We start from the raw sequence: 17485 nt of genomic DNA on the forward strand, positions 1-17485 counted from the left end.
TCTTGCTAGAAACGTCTTAAATTCTGCAAAATTTGTTTTAGCTGATTTAACAAAAGGTATTTATATGGGGTTTTTTTGTTTTTAAAATTTGTTTTTAAAATTTGCTTTGGAGAAAAGCAGTTACCTGCAAACCGTAAAAGGTATTTTTTTAAAAATGCATTAATTTTCCGGATATGAGGTTGGCTGTGAGAAAACGCAGCCACAAACGCTACTGCTCGTTTCCCGACCGCACACTGCTTGAGAAAAGTCAAGCATCTTCGGGTGACTTCGGTGCTCTTTCGTCACTTTTTGCAGAACGCCCACTGCTGCTTCTGTCTCACCCAGTTGCATAACAGCAAAAGAAAGAGTTCAACTGCCCCCTCCCCACCTCTGTCCTCGCGGCACCTTCTCGCCCTCTTTCATCCTCGCCCACGTGACGGTTCGGGAGGGAAGGCGGAGCCAACGCGTGCCTCGAACTTATCCGCTTACCCAACCTCAAGCTCCGCCTTCCCAGCCAACGGGGGAGGGAGGAAAGATGGAAAGAATGGTGGGCGGGGACGGTTGTGTGGCGGCACGTGTTCCCTTCTTTGCTAGGGAGTCCAACTCCGAGGAGAGCGAAAGAGAGAAACTGCGCGACGCTTCCGGCAGAAGGGCGCACGCGCGAACCCCTCGCCGTCTTTTCCTCGCTGGCTCGCCTTCCCACCGCCCCCTTTTCGCGCGTGCGCACTCGGGATCTCTAGCGGCTTCTATGATGTATTTTTCCCCTCTTCTCCCTTTCAGGGCGCATGCTCCGAAATGTACCTTACGTGACTATCTTCTCCTCCTCTCCCCCGCCTTCTCCTCATGGACTGTCGCTCGCCCTTGCCATTTGTCCGCTTCTCAAGGAAAGGGGAGGAGGAGAGGAGGAGGTGTCGACAGCAGCCGCGCGCGCGCGCGCGCTCCGTGTGGGAGTCCAGCACGCGCGCTGTTGTTATTGGTGCGGCTTGACTGACTGACTGGCGGCGGCGGTTGGGGGGGGGGGGGGAGCGCGAGAGCGAGCGAGGAGAGCGGGGCGGCTCAGCCAGCCAGTCAGTCGGGAGAGTGAGTTCTTTAAAGATGGCCGGAGCGGCGGCGGCCACGGCAACCGGCGCGACTCCCGTGTATTGCGTCTGCCGGGAGCCCTACGATGTGAGCCGCTTCATGATCGAGTGCGACATCTGCAAGGACTGGTTCCACGGCAGGTAAGGGCCAGCCGCGGCGCTCTCCTGAGGGGAAACAAAACAACAACAAAACGCGACCCCCCCCCTTGAGAGGGGAGACCCCCTCCGGCGCCCCCGCTCCGCTGAGGGGAGAGGACAATGAGGAGCCTCTTATCTCCCGGTGTCTGTGTTCGCGGGAGGGAGAGCGGCTTCCCCTCAACCAGGAAGCGGCGTCTGCGAGGCGCTCCTCGGTCGTCCCCCCCCCCCATAGCCGGAGTTATATAAGGACTCGGGAGCAGCCGCTGGAGGGGAAGCCCTGGGGTGCTCCTTGAGGGGCGGCGGAAGGCGGCCCAAAAGTTTAAATTAAAAAGAAACAAGAGCGCTGTGCGGAAGGGGGCATCGAAACATTGTGTGTTTGTGTATCTCGCCACTCCATGTGGGGGCAGCCGACGTTTCTTCCCCTCGCCCGCCTGGGTTGACGGGCCGGAGCGGCGTGTGCTTTGGACTCTTCTTGACGTTGTGTTGGCTCCCCCCGCCCCCGAGAGAAAGAAAGTGCAAGTGGATAGCGAATCAAAAGGCCACACAGCGCAGCAGCACCAGCGGCCGCCTCCTGGCTGCGAGGCAGGAGGGAGGGGGCATCCGTGGGCATTTAAACAAAGGAGCAAGTTTCGGGGGCTGGCTCTGGTGGCGCAAGTGGCTTGGATTCCCCCGCTGGGGCTTTGATCTTGCCGGCTACCTGGCCGGAGCCAGATCGAGGCGCCAAGTTTGGAGGAAGAGGCAGTGATCAGGCAGGGGAGTATTTATCCGAGGACGCCCCCCATCCCCGCTGCCGAGGCTGTAAGGAGAAGTGCGCTTTGATTGACAACAGGACATTTAAATACTCCCCCCCCCCTTAACAAAAACAGAGTCACGATGGAGCAGGCGAGACAGCCTCATCTCCCTCTGCTGGCTTTCGACAGGAAGTTGATTTTAAAGGGCCAGAGCTCGCGTTTCAGAGCGTGCCCTGGTCTGAGATAAGGATATTTCTTTTAAAAGGGAACTTGGAGGCTCTGTAACTGTTCGCCGGGAGTTAAGCTGCTCACGCTGATTATTCTAGGGTGCCGTTCGCATCGGCAGGCGGCTAGTCAGGCCGGTTTCTAAATGCACCTGTCTCCCCTTGCAGGTGCAGAGCCCCCCCCCCCCCGCCCAGCCCCTGGGATTAATTCTGGATGCTGTCAAACCATAAATGAAATAGCTTTTTAACCAGTGTAACTGCTGAAGTCCTAAGAAATGGTGAATAAAAACTATCCAGGTCCCAATACTGAGTTTTTAACATGTTATGTAAGTAGTTGAACAAACCATTCCAAGAGTGTTCTGTATGTTAAATCTTATTAATAGTAATAATTACACTTATATACTGTTTTTCTAGACAGATTAGTGCCCCAATGAGAACAGTGAACAAAGTCAGTGTTATTATCCCCACAATACAGCCAGGGCTGAGAGGAATGGCTTACGACCTGCTAAGTTCATGGTAGGAGTGGGATTTGAACCAGCAGAGTGCTGATTCACAGCCCAACACTTAACAAGAGCCTAAGAGCAACAACAAAACTTGTTTAAAGTCTGTGGCAGAATAGGTGTGCATACTTATGAATTTAGGTGAAAAGTGGAAACAGAGATCATAGGACTGGACAGTAGGAAATTTATGAAGAATAGGGCCGTTTTCACATGCCTGAAACCTCCAGAAAATTGTACAAAATTTGTGGCACAATGGCGTCTTCATAGCGCGATTTTCCATTTAATGGCACAATTTCTGACATCATCACATTATTAAATGGGAAATTTAAGACGCCACGGTGCCACAAGTTTTGCACAATTTTCTGGAGGCATTTACAGGCATGTGAAAACGGCCTAGGTCAAAAGCTCCAGTTTGATAGCGTGAACGGAAATAGTTATGAATAAAAAGCTCAGTTATTTTATAGGTATTTATGTATGGTAGCATTCTACATTTTTTTATTTGTGTGTGTGGGCAAAAGGCAGTAAAAAGTTAAATTGCTTATATATAAATAAAACATGCTTTATGCAGGAATGTCAAGATCCAGCATCTGGTTGGTCAAATCCAAAATCTGGTTAGTAATCGCTGATGAGTATCGTTGCATAAAATAATTGAACATAAAGCTGTCTAAACATGCATCTGATCCCATGTGTCCTGGTTCTACTTAGAAGTAATTTCTGCTACTTTGTGTTTTACTTCCTGGTGAATGTGAATAGGATTGCAGCCCAAGAGTATTGTAGTATGCGTTTCTGTACACAGCTCGGTCTTTAAACTGAAATACTACTTGAATGGACTTAGAATAGCATTGTTATTGTTCCCTTCTGGTAGTGCCCAGCCTTTTGTCTCAGGGAAGTTCACCAGCAGGACATTAAAAGATTGCTAAATTTAGACCTCCGTATGTTTGCTGTTTTAATTGTTCACAAGGTTTGTATGTCTTCACTGCAGTTGCACTTTTCACTGACATTTTCAATCAGCTTTTCACTGTGACCGTCACGATATCTTTCCTGTTTTACTACAGAAAATTTGGAACTAGTTAATAGAATACATATTCAGTGGGTATTTTGTATAGTTATGAACATTAAATCATCAAGGAGTGGTTTATCAGTTTGAAAGATCTTCAGAAGTTCATGTTTTGCCTTGTTTCATTATTTTGATACTTTTGTTTAATGTTGACTTGGCCCTAATTTATTTACTTCTGCTGCTGTCAGTAAATAAGTTCTTAAAAACATTAGTTCTAGTTTAGATCTTTATAAGATCTTGGTCTTATCTGTTGCCTTTGTGCAAGTTATCCACATATTTGTGGATTCCCCCGCCCCCCAGTCTTTTAGGAATCTGCTCACTTTTTAAAGGAGTTTTTGATAAAGGACTTGTCAAATACAGCAAAAAAATTATTTGTAGGAAGAATCTACTTGATTTACTATTGTTTGTTTCTGGAATTCACACTGATACTTTGGAAGGACTTCAGTTTGTGTGGCATGACTTCCTTTTACACAAGCCTTACTGACTATTGCTAAAATACCGTCATCACATGTTTATTTAGCTAGTTGTTTACCCTAAGGGAAGTATAGCAAGTTGGTCTATAGTTTCCTGAATAGACTCTTGCAGCCATTCTTACCTTTTCAAGTACAAAATCTGAAATTGCTCCTATGCTGTGACAGTGTAACTGCTTTGTCAGTGTACAGTGTGTCGGATTAAAGCAATGAGTTGTATCTTGTCCAGTATGTCCAGTATCCAACTTCGCAATTTATGGTGTGTTGACTCCTCTTGGGAGCCCCCCCCCCTAATAATTCACCTGTGGGTGAATTATTGTGATACAGCTGTGTGAATTAGTGTGATACAGCTAATTCACCTGTGGATGAATCATCCCACGTGTAGTACAGAAATGCACAGTGGTCTCTGGGGTACTGATACAGAACATAAGCCACTCATCACTTATCTTATTTTACAGGCTAACTTTAAGCATGTTTACTGGATGTAAATAGTGCAGACTTTAGTGAGATATTCTATGAAGAGAGTTGTAGCTGAATTCTGCTCTCTTATAACACAAGTAAATTAATAACCTTTAGAGTATAGTTCACCTACTTAGTTCCTCAAGGTTTTTGAACTTGGCAGTGTTAAGGTTTTGTGTTAAATTCTTAACAAGTAAGTTTATTTCATATATGTATGAGAAAATATAGAAAATCCATATATGGAAAGGAGCTTCTTGCCTTAAGGGACATACTTATAACAGCAAACTAGCTGAAAATTGGATGTTGTGAATGAGAAGCACGGTATTTTATTAGGATATAAAGAATGCAGCATTCTTTAAACATATATGTATTTAAGAAAAAGCCTGCCTGTGTGACTTCCCCTGGTGGTTGTTTAAACTGCATTGCTTTGCTTGTAATTACAGTATTGGGCATGCTAAAGATCTGTGACCTGGGTGAGAGCCATAGTGGCATACTAATGCTAATGCAGCGAGAGCAGTTGCAGACTTGCTTTGAAAGAGACACCTCTGTGTGGAATAAATATTTTTGTTGCATGCCATGCAATACAATGTTTATATAGGACCTTGGAGTGTTATACTTAAAACTATACAGAGGTGTGTGCTTGAACTTAGTTGACTTAACTTATTACACTTTTTCTGCAAAGAGAATGTGTTCTGAGGCTGCCTACTTTGAAGATACTACAAAATTCTTTTGAACTGCTTCTGGAGGCCTGGACCTTTTCCATATATATTTGATGTTGTTCATAAGCATGTTTTTTTCTCCTACTTCCCCATAGTGTCATGGAACATTTGTGCACCTCCTGTGTTTTCACTGTTTTTTCTTCACTTTTGCCCAATCCTTCTTTGTTGTGTTGGTAAAGATTATACCAAAGCCTGGATGACTGTGATGTGGGAGGGAACATTCAGGTTTTCCCAGGCCTGCCCATCTAATAGCCATTTTCCCTGTCCCCATGGCAGACCTTCCCCCCCTCACTGCTAGGGAACTTTTTTGTTACAACCATCTGTGTATCAGGTTACCTTAATTCCCAGTTTTCATTTTAAAAGGCAGTCTCTATCTCATTTCATTGCAGAGAGATGCCTTTCCCCTTATATTTCTGCAGTAAAAGGGCTAGAGACTAACTTAAAAAAAAGGAAACCTTGGCGGGGGCGGGGGTACCAAGAGCCCAATGCACAAGTTGTTATATCGTTATATTCAGTTGCTGCTTTTGGGAAAAAAACCTGAAAAGGCCACAGTGGCATGGGGAGGGGGATGCTGTTATGTGAGTGGGCCAGAGAAAATGTGTGGACATCTGCCATGTGGAAGCCTGTTGCCACTGCACTGTATTGGCTACCATGGCAGCAGTGAGGAAATCATACAAGTCCATCCTCATGTAGAAAATACCTTGATACCTTCCTAATTCAACCCATATACCATGATTCTGATCTAGCAGTGGTGATGTCACAGGCATCCAGTACTGAATTGGGAGTTGTTCATACAGTCAAAACACATGGTCAGTGTTGTCCACATTTGTGGTGACAACCAGTTTGGCCAGATGTGGGAGGTTTGTAATGGGGACTAAATCATCCTGGTGATCTGATAGTTCTAGAAGTTTTCATCCCTTACTGTCTAAAACAGGACTGGAAGACTCCCAGATTCTTGATTTCAAGGATGTAGAGAATCTGATTTTATTACTTGAGAACTGGTAATATTAGGCTGAAAACAACTACTCTGGAGGAAATGAAATATGTAAGCTAATATAGAGATTACTGTTTCTTTCTAAATGTTTGTATATTCTGCAATGCTAGAACAATATTGCTGTGTGTAGCTATTGGTTTGCCTCTACAAGTATTTAGTATTGATATAGCTAATTTACAGAAACAGAATTCTTTAACATTGGCCTTTTAAGTGCTATGAAAAGCAGGTACCGTTTTTGGAGGGGTTATGCACCAGTCACTGTCCAAACTGTGCTAGTTTTGGTCCCATTTCTTCAACTAGTTTTTGTGAAACTTCTTTTTAGTTTTTGTTTTTACTCTTACATTTCATGTAGCTATTTGATAGTCTGGGCCTATTCTACTTTGGTTAATCTTTTAAAGCTTTTAAAACATGATGTACTGTTTGGACATTTTTGAGCCTTCATAGTCAGTAGAAAATATGGCAGTAATACTTAAACCTTAGCCTTGTTTTGTAACTTTGATTTTCAGGGTTCATAAAATGTGGTAGGCATTTTATTAATCATATGATTGTATTAAAATTAACAATTACCAAGCAGTTAACCTTATTTGAGACCATGCTCACCTTTTAGGAAGAATTAGAGGTAGTGGTCATCTTGTCGGTAAGCTTAATTAGATCAGCAGATTTGTTAGTTAAGTTGAAATGATTTCATTTCTGTCAGTAGTAGAATCTTAGCTTCCTAGCTGTTTGCCTGTGGAGATGGTATTTCTTTGTACATCCTATGACAAATGCAAGTAATAATGGCAATGTAGCATAGGTCTGTTTTCTACATTGAATGGTTGCTGTGTCTTAATACTCACTTTGACATATAAATCAGATTGTAAAGTACTAGTAATGAAGGATGGTGCGTAACTCTAGGAAAACTGTCAAATGCTTTGTGAAAGTCACTGAAATGAAAATAGGGTTGCTCGCAATACTGCTCAATAGATGAGGCAAATATTGTCAATAGGTTCGTTGATTGCTTGTATTTTTGGTCAAATATTCTATGAAGGCAAGAATACCTTCAGTTGATGATACCATTTTAATTATACCATGGTGCCAGTTGATAGGATACTTCATTCTGGTTTGTTATATCTCAGCTGCAGAAATTAGGACACACATGCGTGTACTTTTCCTCCCTGCATCTGTGTTCTGTGAGTACAGTGTGTTCCCACTGTGCTTTTCCTATTGTCTCTCCTTCTTCCACCACTATTTACTTGAGATTGCAGGAGCTGTTTGCGAGACTTCCCGTTTTTAAATCATTGCAATTAATGGAGTACTTAATGTTTCATAACAGCTAAATATCTAACTTATTTATGTGTTAACAGTTGTACTGCATTTGTTCTTTAAATTCTTTATTGTTCTTCCGCAATATTTTGTGGTTGGTTAAATAAATGGGTCTAATGTCCAATTACAACTTAATTTTTTTCAAGTAGGGATATATGAGACTCATGGGAGGATCACATACTTCTGTTTCTTTGGCTCTCCCTCCTGGCCCTCTCCCTCTCCTTTTCACCCCTGGCTCTTTCTCTTATTTTCCCTGCTCCCTTCTGCCTGCTCCTCCCCTGTGTAAGACTTACCTGGCAGTGGCACCTCTCTCACCCTCTTCACTCCCTCCTCCTACTTCCTTGATGCTTCTGTGGTTGCTGTCATGTCTGCCAGCTTGCCTGCTGACTCACAGAACTCCCTCACTCAGCAACATCTCTGTCAACCTCCATGTTGTCTCCTCCCTGTAATCTTTGCAGTGGCTCCTCCTGACCTGCTAGGGAATAATGCCTTCTAGCCATTTCTGCTGGCTTTGACTGTTCCTGGGATTGCTAAGCAGCCTTCGGAATGGTGGCTAAGATCTTGCACTCACAACATAGTGTAGTGAGATGTTTCCTCTCCAGTAGGTTAAATTTTTAAACATTTAAAAATTCCTGTTAAATTTATTTTCAGTTTGGAATTTTGTGCAAGCTCAGGGGCTGTCCCAGCTTTGTACAAATATACCTCTGGTCTGTGCATGACCCTAATATATGGTTTTTTTGATCTGCACTCTGTGGATCAGATTCAGAATTAGATATTTGATTATATTCTAGCCTGTGCGAGAGAGAATCTTCATTTTCTTAAACATGTACTTAAGTGTTTGATTTATTGGCTGCTTTGTTCCAAGAAGTAAAGACATTTTAAGAAATACTCATCACTCTAAGTTGACCTAATTATCCATGCTATATATCTTCCTACAGTTATCCATGTGACAGTTTATCTTGTCTGTATTTCCATGACCACTTCTTTCCTTCTACCAGCTAAATGGAATATTTGGTTGAGAGCAGTGGAATGTCTCCAATTGTTACAATAAATATGATGATAATTTGGCATACTGCTATTTATTTTAAATGCTATTTTTGCCTTGCAGTCCAAATATTCTTATAGTTAGGAAATGTAGTACTAATATTCTTATGGTTACGAGATACAGTACTAATATAGTTAAGAAATACAGCCTTAAAACAAGTCAAAACATACTATTTGATAAAGTGGAAATATTAAGGATTCTTGGTTGAAATATTTCATTTATTCTAAGGCAGCTGTTCTTTATGCAAACATTTTACGACTAGGAATAAATTTAGAAATTCTCATTAACCGAAATGGCAAATATTTATCTGGGAAGTACCAAGAATTTTTAAAGCCTTTAATTTAATATTTTAAGGTATTCATAGCGCTTCATATATTACACAAGAATCCTTACAGCAGCCCTTTGTGCCTAGAGGAATGAAATTCAGCCTTAAAAAAAAAGTCTTGATAGAAAACTTTATCTTAAAGAGCACTGTATATATAATACATTTATGTTTGGATATCTGAGAGCTATTGTGTAAGTGCAACAAGTAGGATAATTCCTGGAGGTTTTTTTTTGGGGGGGGTGAAGCCTGGAGAAGGCAGGGTTTGAGGAGGGAAAGGACCATAGCGGGGTATAATGCTGTAGAGTCCACCCTCCAAGGTAGCCATTTTCTCCAGTGGAACTGATCTCTGTGGCCTGGAGATCAGTTGTAATTCCGGGAGATCTCTAGCCACCACCTGGAGGCTGGCAACCCTAGCAAGAAGTATGTATATCAGTATTCCTTGCAAGAGACATACAAACTGTGAAGAGGAGATGTGTGTCTCCAAATGCACAGAAGACATGAATTGGGGGAATTGCAGCCAAGCAGAGCTCCCTGACTAGGGTTACCAGGACCTTATACTCTCCCAGTGTGTGTGTGTGGGGGGGGGGGGGACACCTGACATTTACCTTGTGCCTCATGTATCGCTCTTTTTGAGTGTGCACTTTGTACACGTGCGCTCCTGGTGGGGCTCCATGATGCCACTTCAGGAAGTGATGTTATCGAGCCCCACTGGGAGCGCACTCACTGCGAGCTTTCCTGGGTTGCCTGTTGGTGGTAAATGACTTCCAGCGGGCTTGTCAGTGATTGGTGGGCAATGGGGCAAACCCCTGGGAGATTGCCCGCCATCCTGATACATATCCATTCTGTGTTGGTGGAGAATTGTGCAGTATGTCTGCAATGCTGCGATGACCTAAAATGAGGGTGATATTGCTGCTGAAGCTACGTAATGTGTTTGACCTATCTGCTTCTGATGGAAAGATCTGCCTGTGCTGGCATCTTGAGATCATTGTGCACATAAATCTCTGTCTCTTTACACATGGTTTATTACAATAACTTCTGTTTTCATTGTATGATGCAGTTGCATAAAAGAGAAATGTCAGGAGGAATGCCTCCTTGCTGGCATAACTCTGATGAAAACATTCCCCAGTACTTCCCTTCTATAATCTAACATAGCATGTATAGTTTTTCAGGGTTTTTTCTGGTGTTAGCATGAGGCAGTCATTCTTTCATCACATTCTTCTTGGGTGAATATTGGATCAAAGTGTGAAAGTATTCTTTTTGGGAGCATCTGTGGTCTGCATTTCCTGGCACCAGTCTATTGGCTAATATTTGCCAGCATATCTTACAATTTAGATGATGTCTCATTTAGAGTTTGTGTGATACTTCTGGTTGGTATGCTTACTTGGAGGGAAAACTGGCTACTTAACTTGGTAATTGCTCATTGGGGAAAAATTCCATGTGTATGTTTTTGAAGTTCTTTAGAAAAAATTTGACATCTCTTGAGTTTAAGAGGTTAAAGAAGAATCTAAATAAAGCATTCAGTGTAGGTTTCACTATCAGTTTTTATCATGAAGCCCTCTGTGATAGCAAGGTAATGTATCATGATTGTAATTTGTGATGGGTGACCCACCAGCAATCGGATATATTATTCAGAACAACAAGGTTAATTTCCTAGATGCCTGCTATGAAGGTTGATCAACCTCTGAACCTGTGTTTAAGAGGCCTACAGGACATGCCTTTTTGGCATAAGAAATTCTTTTGATGCTTAATTTTCCTAGATACTTCAGGTATGTTCAGGAACGTTGAAGACCTCTGGTAGTTGTAGCATGTGAAAAAGAGATGGATATGACTGGAAAGATTCTGTTGATGCTGTCAAGGCTTGTTGTAGAGTCTGAGTCCCTTGAGCAATTATCCAGTAACATCACTGTAAATTACTGTGGAGCTTGAATCCAAGCTCCAATCCAAACCATTTGGGATCTCCTGTTGAGATTCCAGAGGGCCTGTTGGTTGATCCAGGGTGAATTTCTTCGTGTGTGTGTGTGTGTGTGTATTGAGTCAAAATAACTACAGTGTGTTATCAGAATATGGCATCATCTCTAAGGTATTCTATACATAAATTGCAAATTCATTTCTAATATTTGCTCATCATATTATTATATTTATGCAATGGTGAAAAATGAATCCTCTGGTTTATGCAAATATGATGAAATGCAGTTAGGTGAATTACACATTCTTTAAAAGTTTTTCATCTGTGTAGTAGACAAGCCTTTAGATAATTTTTTAATCTAAAAACATGTGAATAGATTACCATACATCAAGCAAATAGGACATAATCACATTTTAAGATATGAATCTCTGCTGAAAATCTGAAAGAAATGTCAAGTTTCTTCCAATTGTAATTTCTAAGCAACTAAGAACTTGGTGTTGTGATGGGCTTAAGATCCCTCAGCAGTAGGCATCTTCTTGAATGATGCTGTTTCTCATCAGCTGAATGTTTAACAAAATAATACTGAGGCCACAAAACCAGTCTGCTGCTTTCATTTCTGACATATAACATACCTTCTCCTTGAAAATGTTTAAGTACAAATGGAAAACTACATTGAATCAAGACTTTTTGCTTAATTACTTAAGTGTTTACATCCACAATGTTAATATTATAGATATTGATTTAATATGAATGCATGAATGCATTCATTTTCAATTTTAATTATACCATTAAAGTTTGACTGAGTCATATCATTTAGTTTTGTCATGGATTTTAAAACATATTTACTTTTTCTTCTTACCCACCTTGCTGAAATTTTGAAATAGAGAGTTAGTGATACCTTTGGTTATAGGGATCTTCTCAAGCTATTTGTTTGTTATTAGTAGATACAGGCCGTGTTGATTGAAAGAGTAGATTTGGCTTTAATATCAGCCACATGACCTTGATTGTAAATGGAGCAGGAAGGAAAAGTGCCTTGAACCTTGTGTTCACTGTGACTACAGTGGTCAAAATAGATTTTTTGTGTTTCTGCAATGTGGGGACAAGTTGTGTATATACCACCTGGCAGCATAACGATGAGGGGGCATGGAAAGTGAAAGGTAGGAGAATGCAAATATAGCTCATTGGAATATTTTATTAATATCAGTGATATGACAGCTGTCATCATAATGTGCCACAGAAATGATATATTCTTTAGAATTTTCAGATTTCTTTAGATCTGACTCATTGACACCAGGGGTTCTGAATAGGATAGGGCTAGTTTTCCAGGTCAGATCTGCTTTGAATGGAATTAATATTTAATCTCCATTAGTCTGGCATTATGTGATGTAGGCCTTTAAACTAGTGATTCTTGTGGAAAATGTTTTGAGTTCATTCTTGCTCAGCAGGGTATAATGCTGATGTTACCACAAAAGCAAAGAGCTTCTACATGAAATTGCTTTTACCTTATTTTTAAAAGCCAACTGGAGTAAGGAAGCATTATAAATTTTTAATATATGGACATATAAAATCTATTTATTTTCATCTGATGCTGTTGGGTGACCTACTGCAAATACTTTGCTGAGCTTACTTCATATACCTCATTAAGAATAGCATTTCTCAACAAACAGAATTAAAATTGCTTGTCTTCCCTCTTTCCTCAGTGGTGCATGCTATACACAGCATCCCTCCTTCCAGTCTGTGTAGCAGGTGGTAAGTGTCCCATGGTGGCCTTCAACCTTTGCTTCTTTAAAACAGTAGAATAAAAAAACGTATCAGCTATGTTTTTATAGAAAGCTTAGATAAAATGAATTGTCTGTACATGTTGTTCAAGGTCAGGTGTCAGAGGATAGCTGATTCTGTAGGGCCACAACTGAAAAGGCCCTGATCCAAGTTCTAATTAATCTCAATCCTTAATTGGAAGAGACTTTGTGCTGAGTAAGGTAAGAAACTTCATTATTGGGTAATAACTTCTTGCTGGAAGCCAGATGAATGTAGGTGGGAAGGATACTGGAAAATACTTTAAAGCTGCTCATAGAAATAGAAAGCAAACAACCTAAATTTCTGGTATTCAGATGAAAACCAGGATTGTCTGTTGTCTGGGGATGCAGAGTGGTGTTTTTCTCTCTCTATGCTAAAATCATTTGCAGTGGAATATAGAATGCAAACCAGTTCAATTTTATACTTGAAGTGATGCAGTCATCAGAGTGGAGACTATATCTCTGGGTCTCACTCAAACAATCGGTGCCCTTCTCAGGTCTAATGCAGGGGATGAAATTTATTAGAACATGGGTCAGGGCCTGTTGGGCTATTCTCTATAGAATCAGCTAGCTATCTGAGAAATGAACTAGTTGGCTATATACAACTATATTTTTTTCTTAAACTTTTAAAATGTAACCGATAATAGTCTTACTGTATTGATTTGAGGATTGCACGGGGCACATGTGGCTTGCTGTACATCCTTTGTAAAGGGCCTGTCTAGCATAAGGTGCATGCTGGCAAAGGAGGAGGGGAGACCATTTCCACCAATTTATAAGGAACGTTAGTCTAATGTCAGCTAAATGGCCTGTAATTTTCTGGATTTCCTCTGGAAGCATTTTGAAAAATTGGAATCATATTTACAACCTACCATTTCTCTGGAACAATTTTAGTGACAAGTTGCATATTTTTGTTGAGAGATCAACCATTTCACATTCATGTTACTTAAAAACATGCCTTGTATGTACCATCAATACCCAGTGACTTGCTAGTTTTTAATTGTCAGTTATCTTGAGAATTATCTCTGTTTGACACAGGTTTTCTGAACTCTTCCTTAAAACAGCAGCTCCAGTGTGGGTAATTTTCACAGGGTTTTTTTTTTTTTGCAGTGGAAACTGATGCAAAGAATTCACAAAAGGGGTTTTTTTTGGCCATTTCCTCATCTCTTTTTAGCAATCCTTTCATCCTTCTGTCAGGACCTGCCCTGGCCTTGGTATGGGATGAAGATGCCTCCATGGAGGAGGATTCTCCCATGCCCACCATATCCAGAGCACCAAGATCCTTGAGATTTTTGTATGGAGGTCTCATACCCACTATACAATAGCAGGGCCCATTTATAGATTTGGCGGAGATGGTAAATCAGGAATCCTCTGAGTGGGCTAATCTTCCGCTAGAACCCCCACAATCTAGGAGCAAAAAAAGTGGTGCATCTGATTGGAATTGTGAACCAGGAAGAGAAGTACATACTTGGAAAATTCAGGCATCTTGCAAGCCAGTCCTACTTGAGAGGAGAGCACTGCACGCCAAATCTTTGCAGGATCAGGGCTTCAACTCTATTGACAGGAAGAGTAGAATGGTCAGTTCCTATGAAACTCCTTCTTAGTTGGGAGTCTAACACCGGCTGATTCTGCACATGTTGGATAATGCACTTTCAATGCACTTTATCAATCGTTTGAGGTGGATTTTTTGTTCCACACACAAAAAAAACTGTTCCAAATGGTCTATAAAGAGGATTGGAAGTGCATTATCCAACGTGTGCGGAATCACTCAGCTTCTGGTTCAGGACAATGTAAAAACAGCTCATGTACCAGCCTGGACAGCTCCAAGTTGAGAGGGTCCTAGCTATTCAGCCCCTTGTCTGTCTCTTTAGTTTTTGCTCCTGATCCTGTGGACAGCTCCAGCTTTTCTCTGTCTCTCCTGTGCCTCTTGTGCCTACCTGCCACTGCCAGCCATGTGAAAAACAAGACAACTATTGTCTCCTTGGGTGGTTTTTTTGCTTCTGATTTATTTAAAGAAATTCTTAGTATTTGTTGTAATGGTTTTCATCAGTATACTCGTATTTTATTTTTCACCAACTTTTCTCAAATACTTGAGCAGTGCTTCCACCTTTTATTTCCAATACTTTCATGTTAATTTGTTGATTTAGCTTGTTAACTACATTAAACTGTTCAAAGGGGTCCCAGCAAATCTAATCTGCAATGTACTTTCTATTTGAGCTTCCATTAATGTAGATTTAAATAATTTTCAGATATCTTGATGGGATTTAACTCTGTTTTAATCTCAGTTCTAAGTCCTTATTTATTTATTATTTATTTATGTCATTTATAGTCTGCCTTTCTCACTGAGACTCAAGGCGGATTACACAGTATGAGATTAGTACAATCACTATCAAGTACATTTCAATACAGTATCAAGGACATTTCATAAACAATACCATAGGGTAAATAGATACAAGTTTAAAGACATAGTATTAGCAAGAATCCAATACAGAGCAGAAAAAATACTGAAGTAGAACAAAAACAATTCTAGGACTAACATTAGACAACATGGAGCACTGTTGTCTAAAGCAGCAGATAATATGCAAGGCAATATAGTGATGAAGTCTATAGTCCCTAACTCATTAGCGAAGCATCTTCCCTACAATACAGCCCTCCCGTTTGAGTAAAAAACCTTTTTGAATAGTTCGGTTTTGCATCGTTTACAGAAAGCCAGGAGAGTGGGTGCTCTTCTGACTTCTGAGTCTCCTGCTACCCAGCGTCTGGTTGCAGCAGAGACTGTTTACTGTACTTGCACACCACTGGGGGATCAGCGGTTTGCCAACAGACCATCCCATTCCCATGGTGCTAATTTTAAATAATGTGTTTGAACAGTGGAAGTCTATGTGGTACAGAGAACAGCTACCAGCATTAAAGAATTAAAAAGCATTTATTAAAAAGAAAAATGTTCACATGAATACTTTCTCAAACCCAACAAGAAGACTGAGCAAGGGTTCCCAAAAGAAAGGTGTAAACATGCAATTCTTCTGCTTCTCTACATTGCCTTAGCTGATGTTATTCAAAGGCAGGCTGTTTAATGTAAAAGATAAAGCTTTCTAGAAACCTTCCATTACCTTTTGGTGGTGGAGAGTGCCCTCAAGTCATAGTTGACTTATGGTGACCTCCCGGTGGGATTTTCATGGCAAGAGACTAACAGGTGGTTTGCCATTGCCTGCTTCTGCTACTCTGGTCTTTGATAGAGGGCTCCCATCCAATTACTAACCAAGACCAACCCTGCTTAGCTTCTGAGATCTAATGAGATCAGGGTCACCTGGGCTATCCTGGTCAGGTCCTCATTACCTTATACTCCTTGTTTAATCCTGCCTCCACATGGCAATGGCTGTAGGAGCCAGACTGGAGATCCTCCTAGTTTGGTGGAATCAGTTTCTTAAAAAGCCCTTTCCCTCTGTGCCAAAGAATTTTATTATATCTGTTATATATCTTATTATAAGACTAACCAGGAGAGAGGAAATAGTGGTGTGGTGTCTACCTTCTCCTCTCTCCATGAGTAAGGCTGTAGCTCTGTGGAAGAGCTTCTGCTTTGTATGCAAAAGATCCAGGTTTGTTCCCCATTAACTCCAGCTTAAGAGATTAGGTAGATGAGAAGAAAAACCTCTTCCTGAGACCCTGGTGACCTGCTGCCAGTCTGAGGAGATAACACTGACCGATGGTCTGAGTCAGAATAAGGCAGTTTGTAACGTTTACTTACAAGTGTAATCCCCAAACTTGGTCCCCAAAAAAACTGTCTGTTTGATCTTGGGAAAAGGTAAGCATTATCCCCACAATACAGCTGGAGAGCTGGGACTGAGAGGACTGGCTTATCCAACACCATGTGGCAAGTTCATGGCAGCAGTGAGAATTGAACCTGCAGAGTACTGCATCACTGTTCAGTTATTTAATCACAGTTATTAAAGGGTTGCCTAGATTAACCTCAGGATGGCCATTTGGAATCTTGTCTGGACCTTAGTAGTGTGTGTTATGAATAAAAGGCTGAGAGCCAATGGATCTCCTCTCAGATTGTTTGAGTGTTTTTGGCAACACATTCTTCTGTCCTAGGTCTCAATCTAGATCTTTCCCAGGGCACCCCCAAATAGCTTGTCTCTCTGAAAGAGGTAAGCCAGGATGATATTTTTAGAGTGTGAATCTGCTGGCCATGCTGTTAACTCAAGCGTGCCAGCTTGTCACTGCTGTCAAGACCATAATCCTAGAAGAAAAAGGTAAATGTATCCAGGATGATGTCTGTCTTGAAGGTATTGGCCCTTACATTTCTGTTTGCCCCTTCAATGGGGGCAGCTATTGTTGTACAGGAGGAGTTGGATCAGTTTCCAGATCCATACTCCTGACACTCTTGAGGCAATAGAGACAATAGCTGTAGCCTTAATAGCCATGGTCACGGCCTCGTGAGCTCTTGTTAGCATGGCCTCTCTCTTCTTGTCTAAGTGGTCTCTGACTGATCCTTACCCATCTTCTGACCAGAGCCCAGATGACTGAAGAGTAGCCACTGGAGGTTCCATCGCAGGTACCTGCAATAACTCATAGACGTTTACTTACACTTGTACCCAGATGATCTGATCGGTTCAAGAGAAAATCTCACCACAACACTTAATTCACCATTCAGTTCCTACAAGCTTGAACACCTGGGTTAGATCACAGTCACCAAAAGGGTTTTTTTTTCTATCCCTCACCAAAGAAAAGGTCAGGAAGACCAAACTGCTGACTGAGACTGTC

General features: G+C 41.4%; 1 protein-coding gene across 2 annotated transcripts in view; it reads left to right on the plus strand.

Moving 5' to 3' along the window:
* The first annotated feature begins 1048 nt into the window (after nt 1–1048).
* KDM7A (lysine demethylase 7A) overlaps nt 1049–17485 on the plus strand; it is a 69845-nt gene continuing 53408 nt past the window's right edge. For both annotated transcript variants that reach the window (XM_054988258.1, XM_054988259.1), the window contains exon 1: nt 1049–1199. In XM_054988258.1, the coding sequence (XP_054844233.1) occupies nt 1075–1199 (125 nt within the window). In that variant the 5' untranslated portion in view covers nt 1049–1074. The remainder of the gene's footprint in view (nt 1200–17485) is intronic.

This window comes from Eublepharis macularius, chromosome 9 (genome assembly GCF_028583425.1).
Source record: "Eublepharis macularius isolate TG4126 chromosome 9, MPM_Emac_v1.0, whole genome shotgun sequence".
Taxonomy (NCBI): domain Eukaryota; kingdom Metazoa; phylum Chordata; class Lepidosauria; order Squamata; family Eublepharidae; genus Eublepharis; species Eublepharis macularius.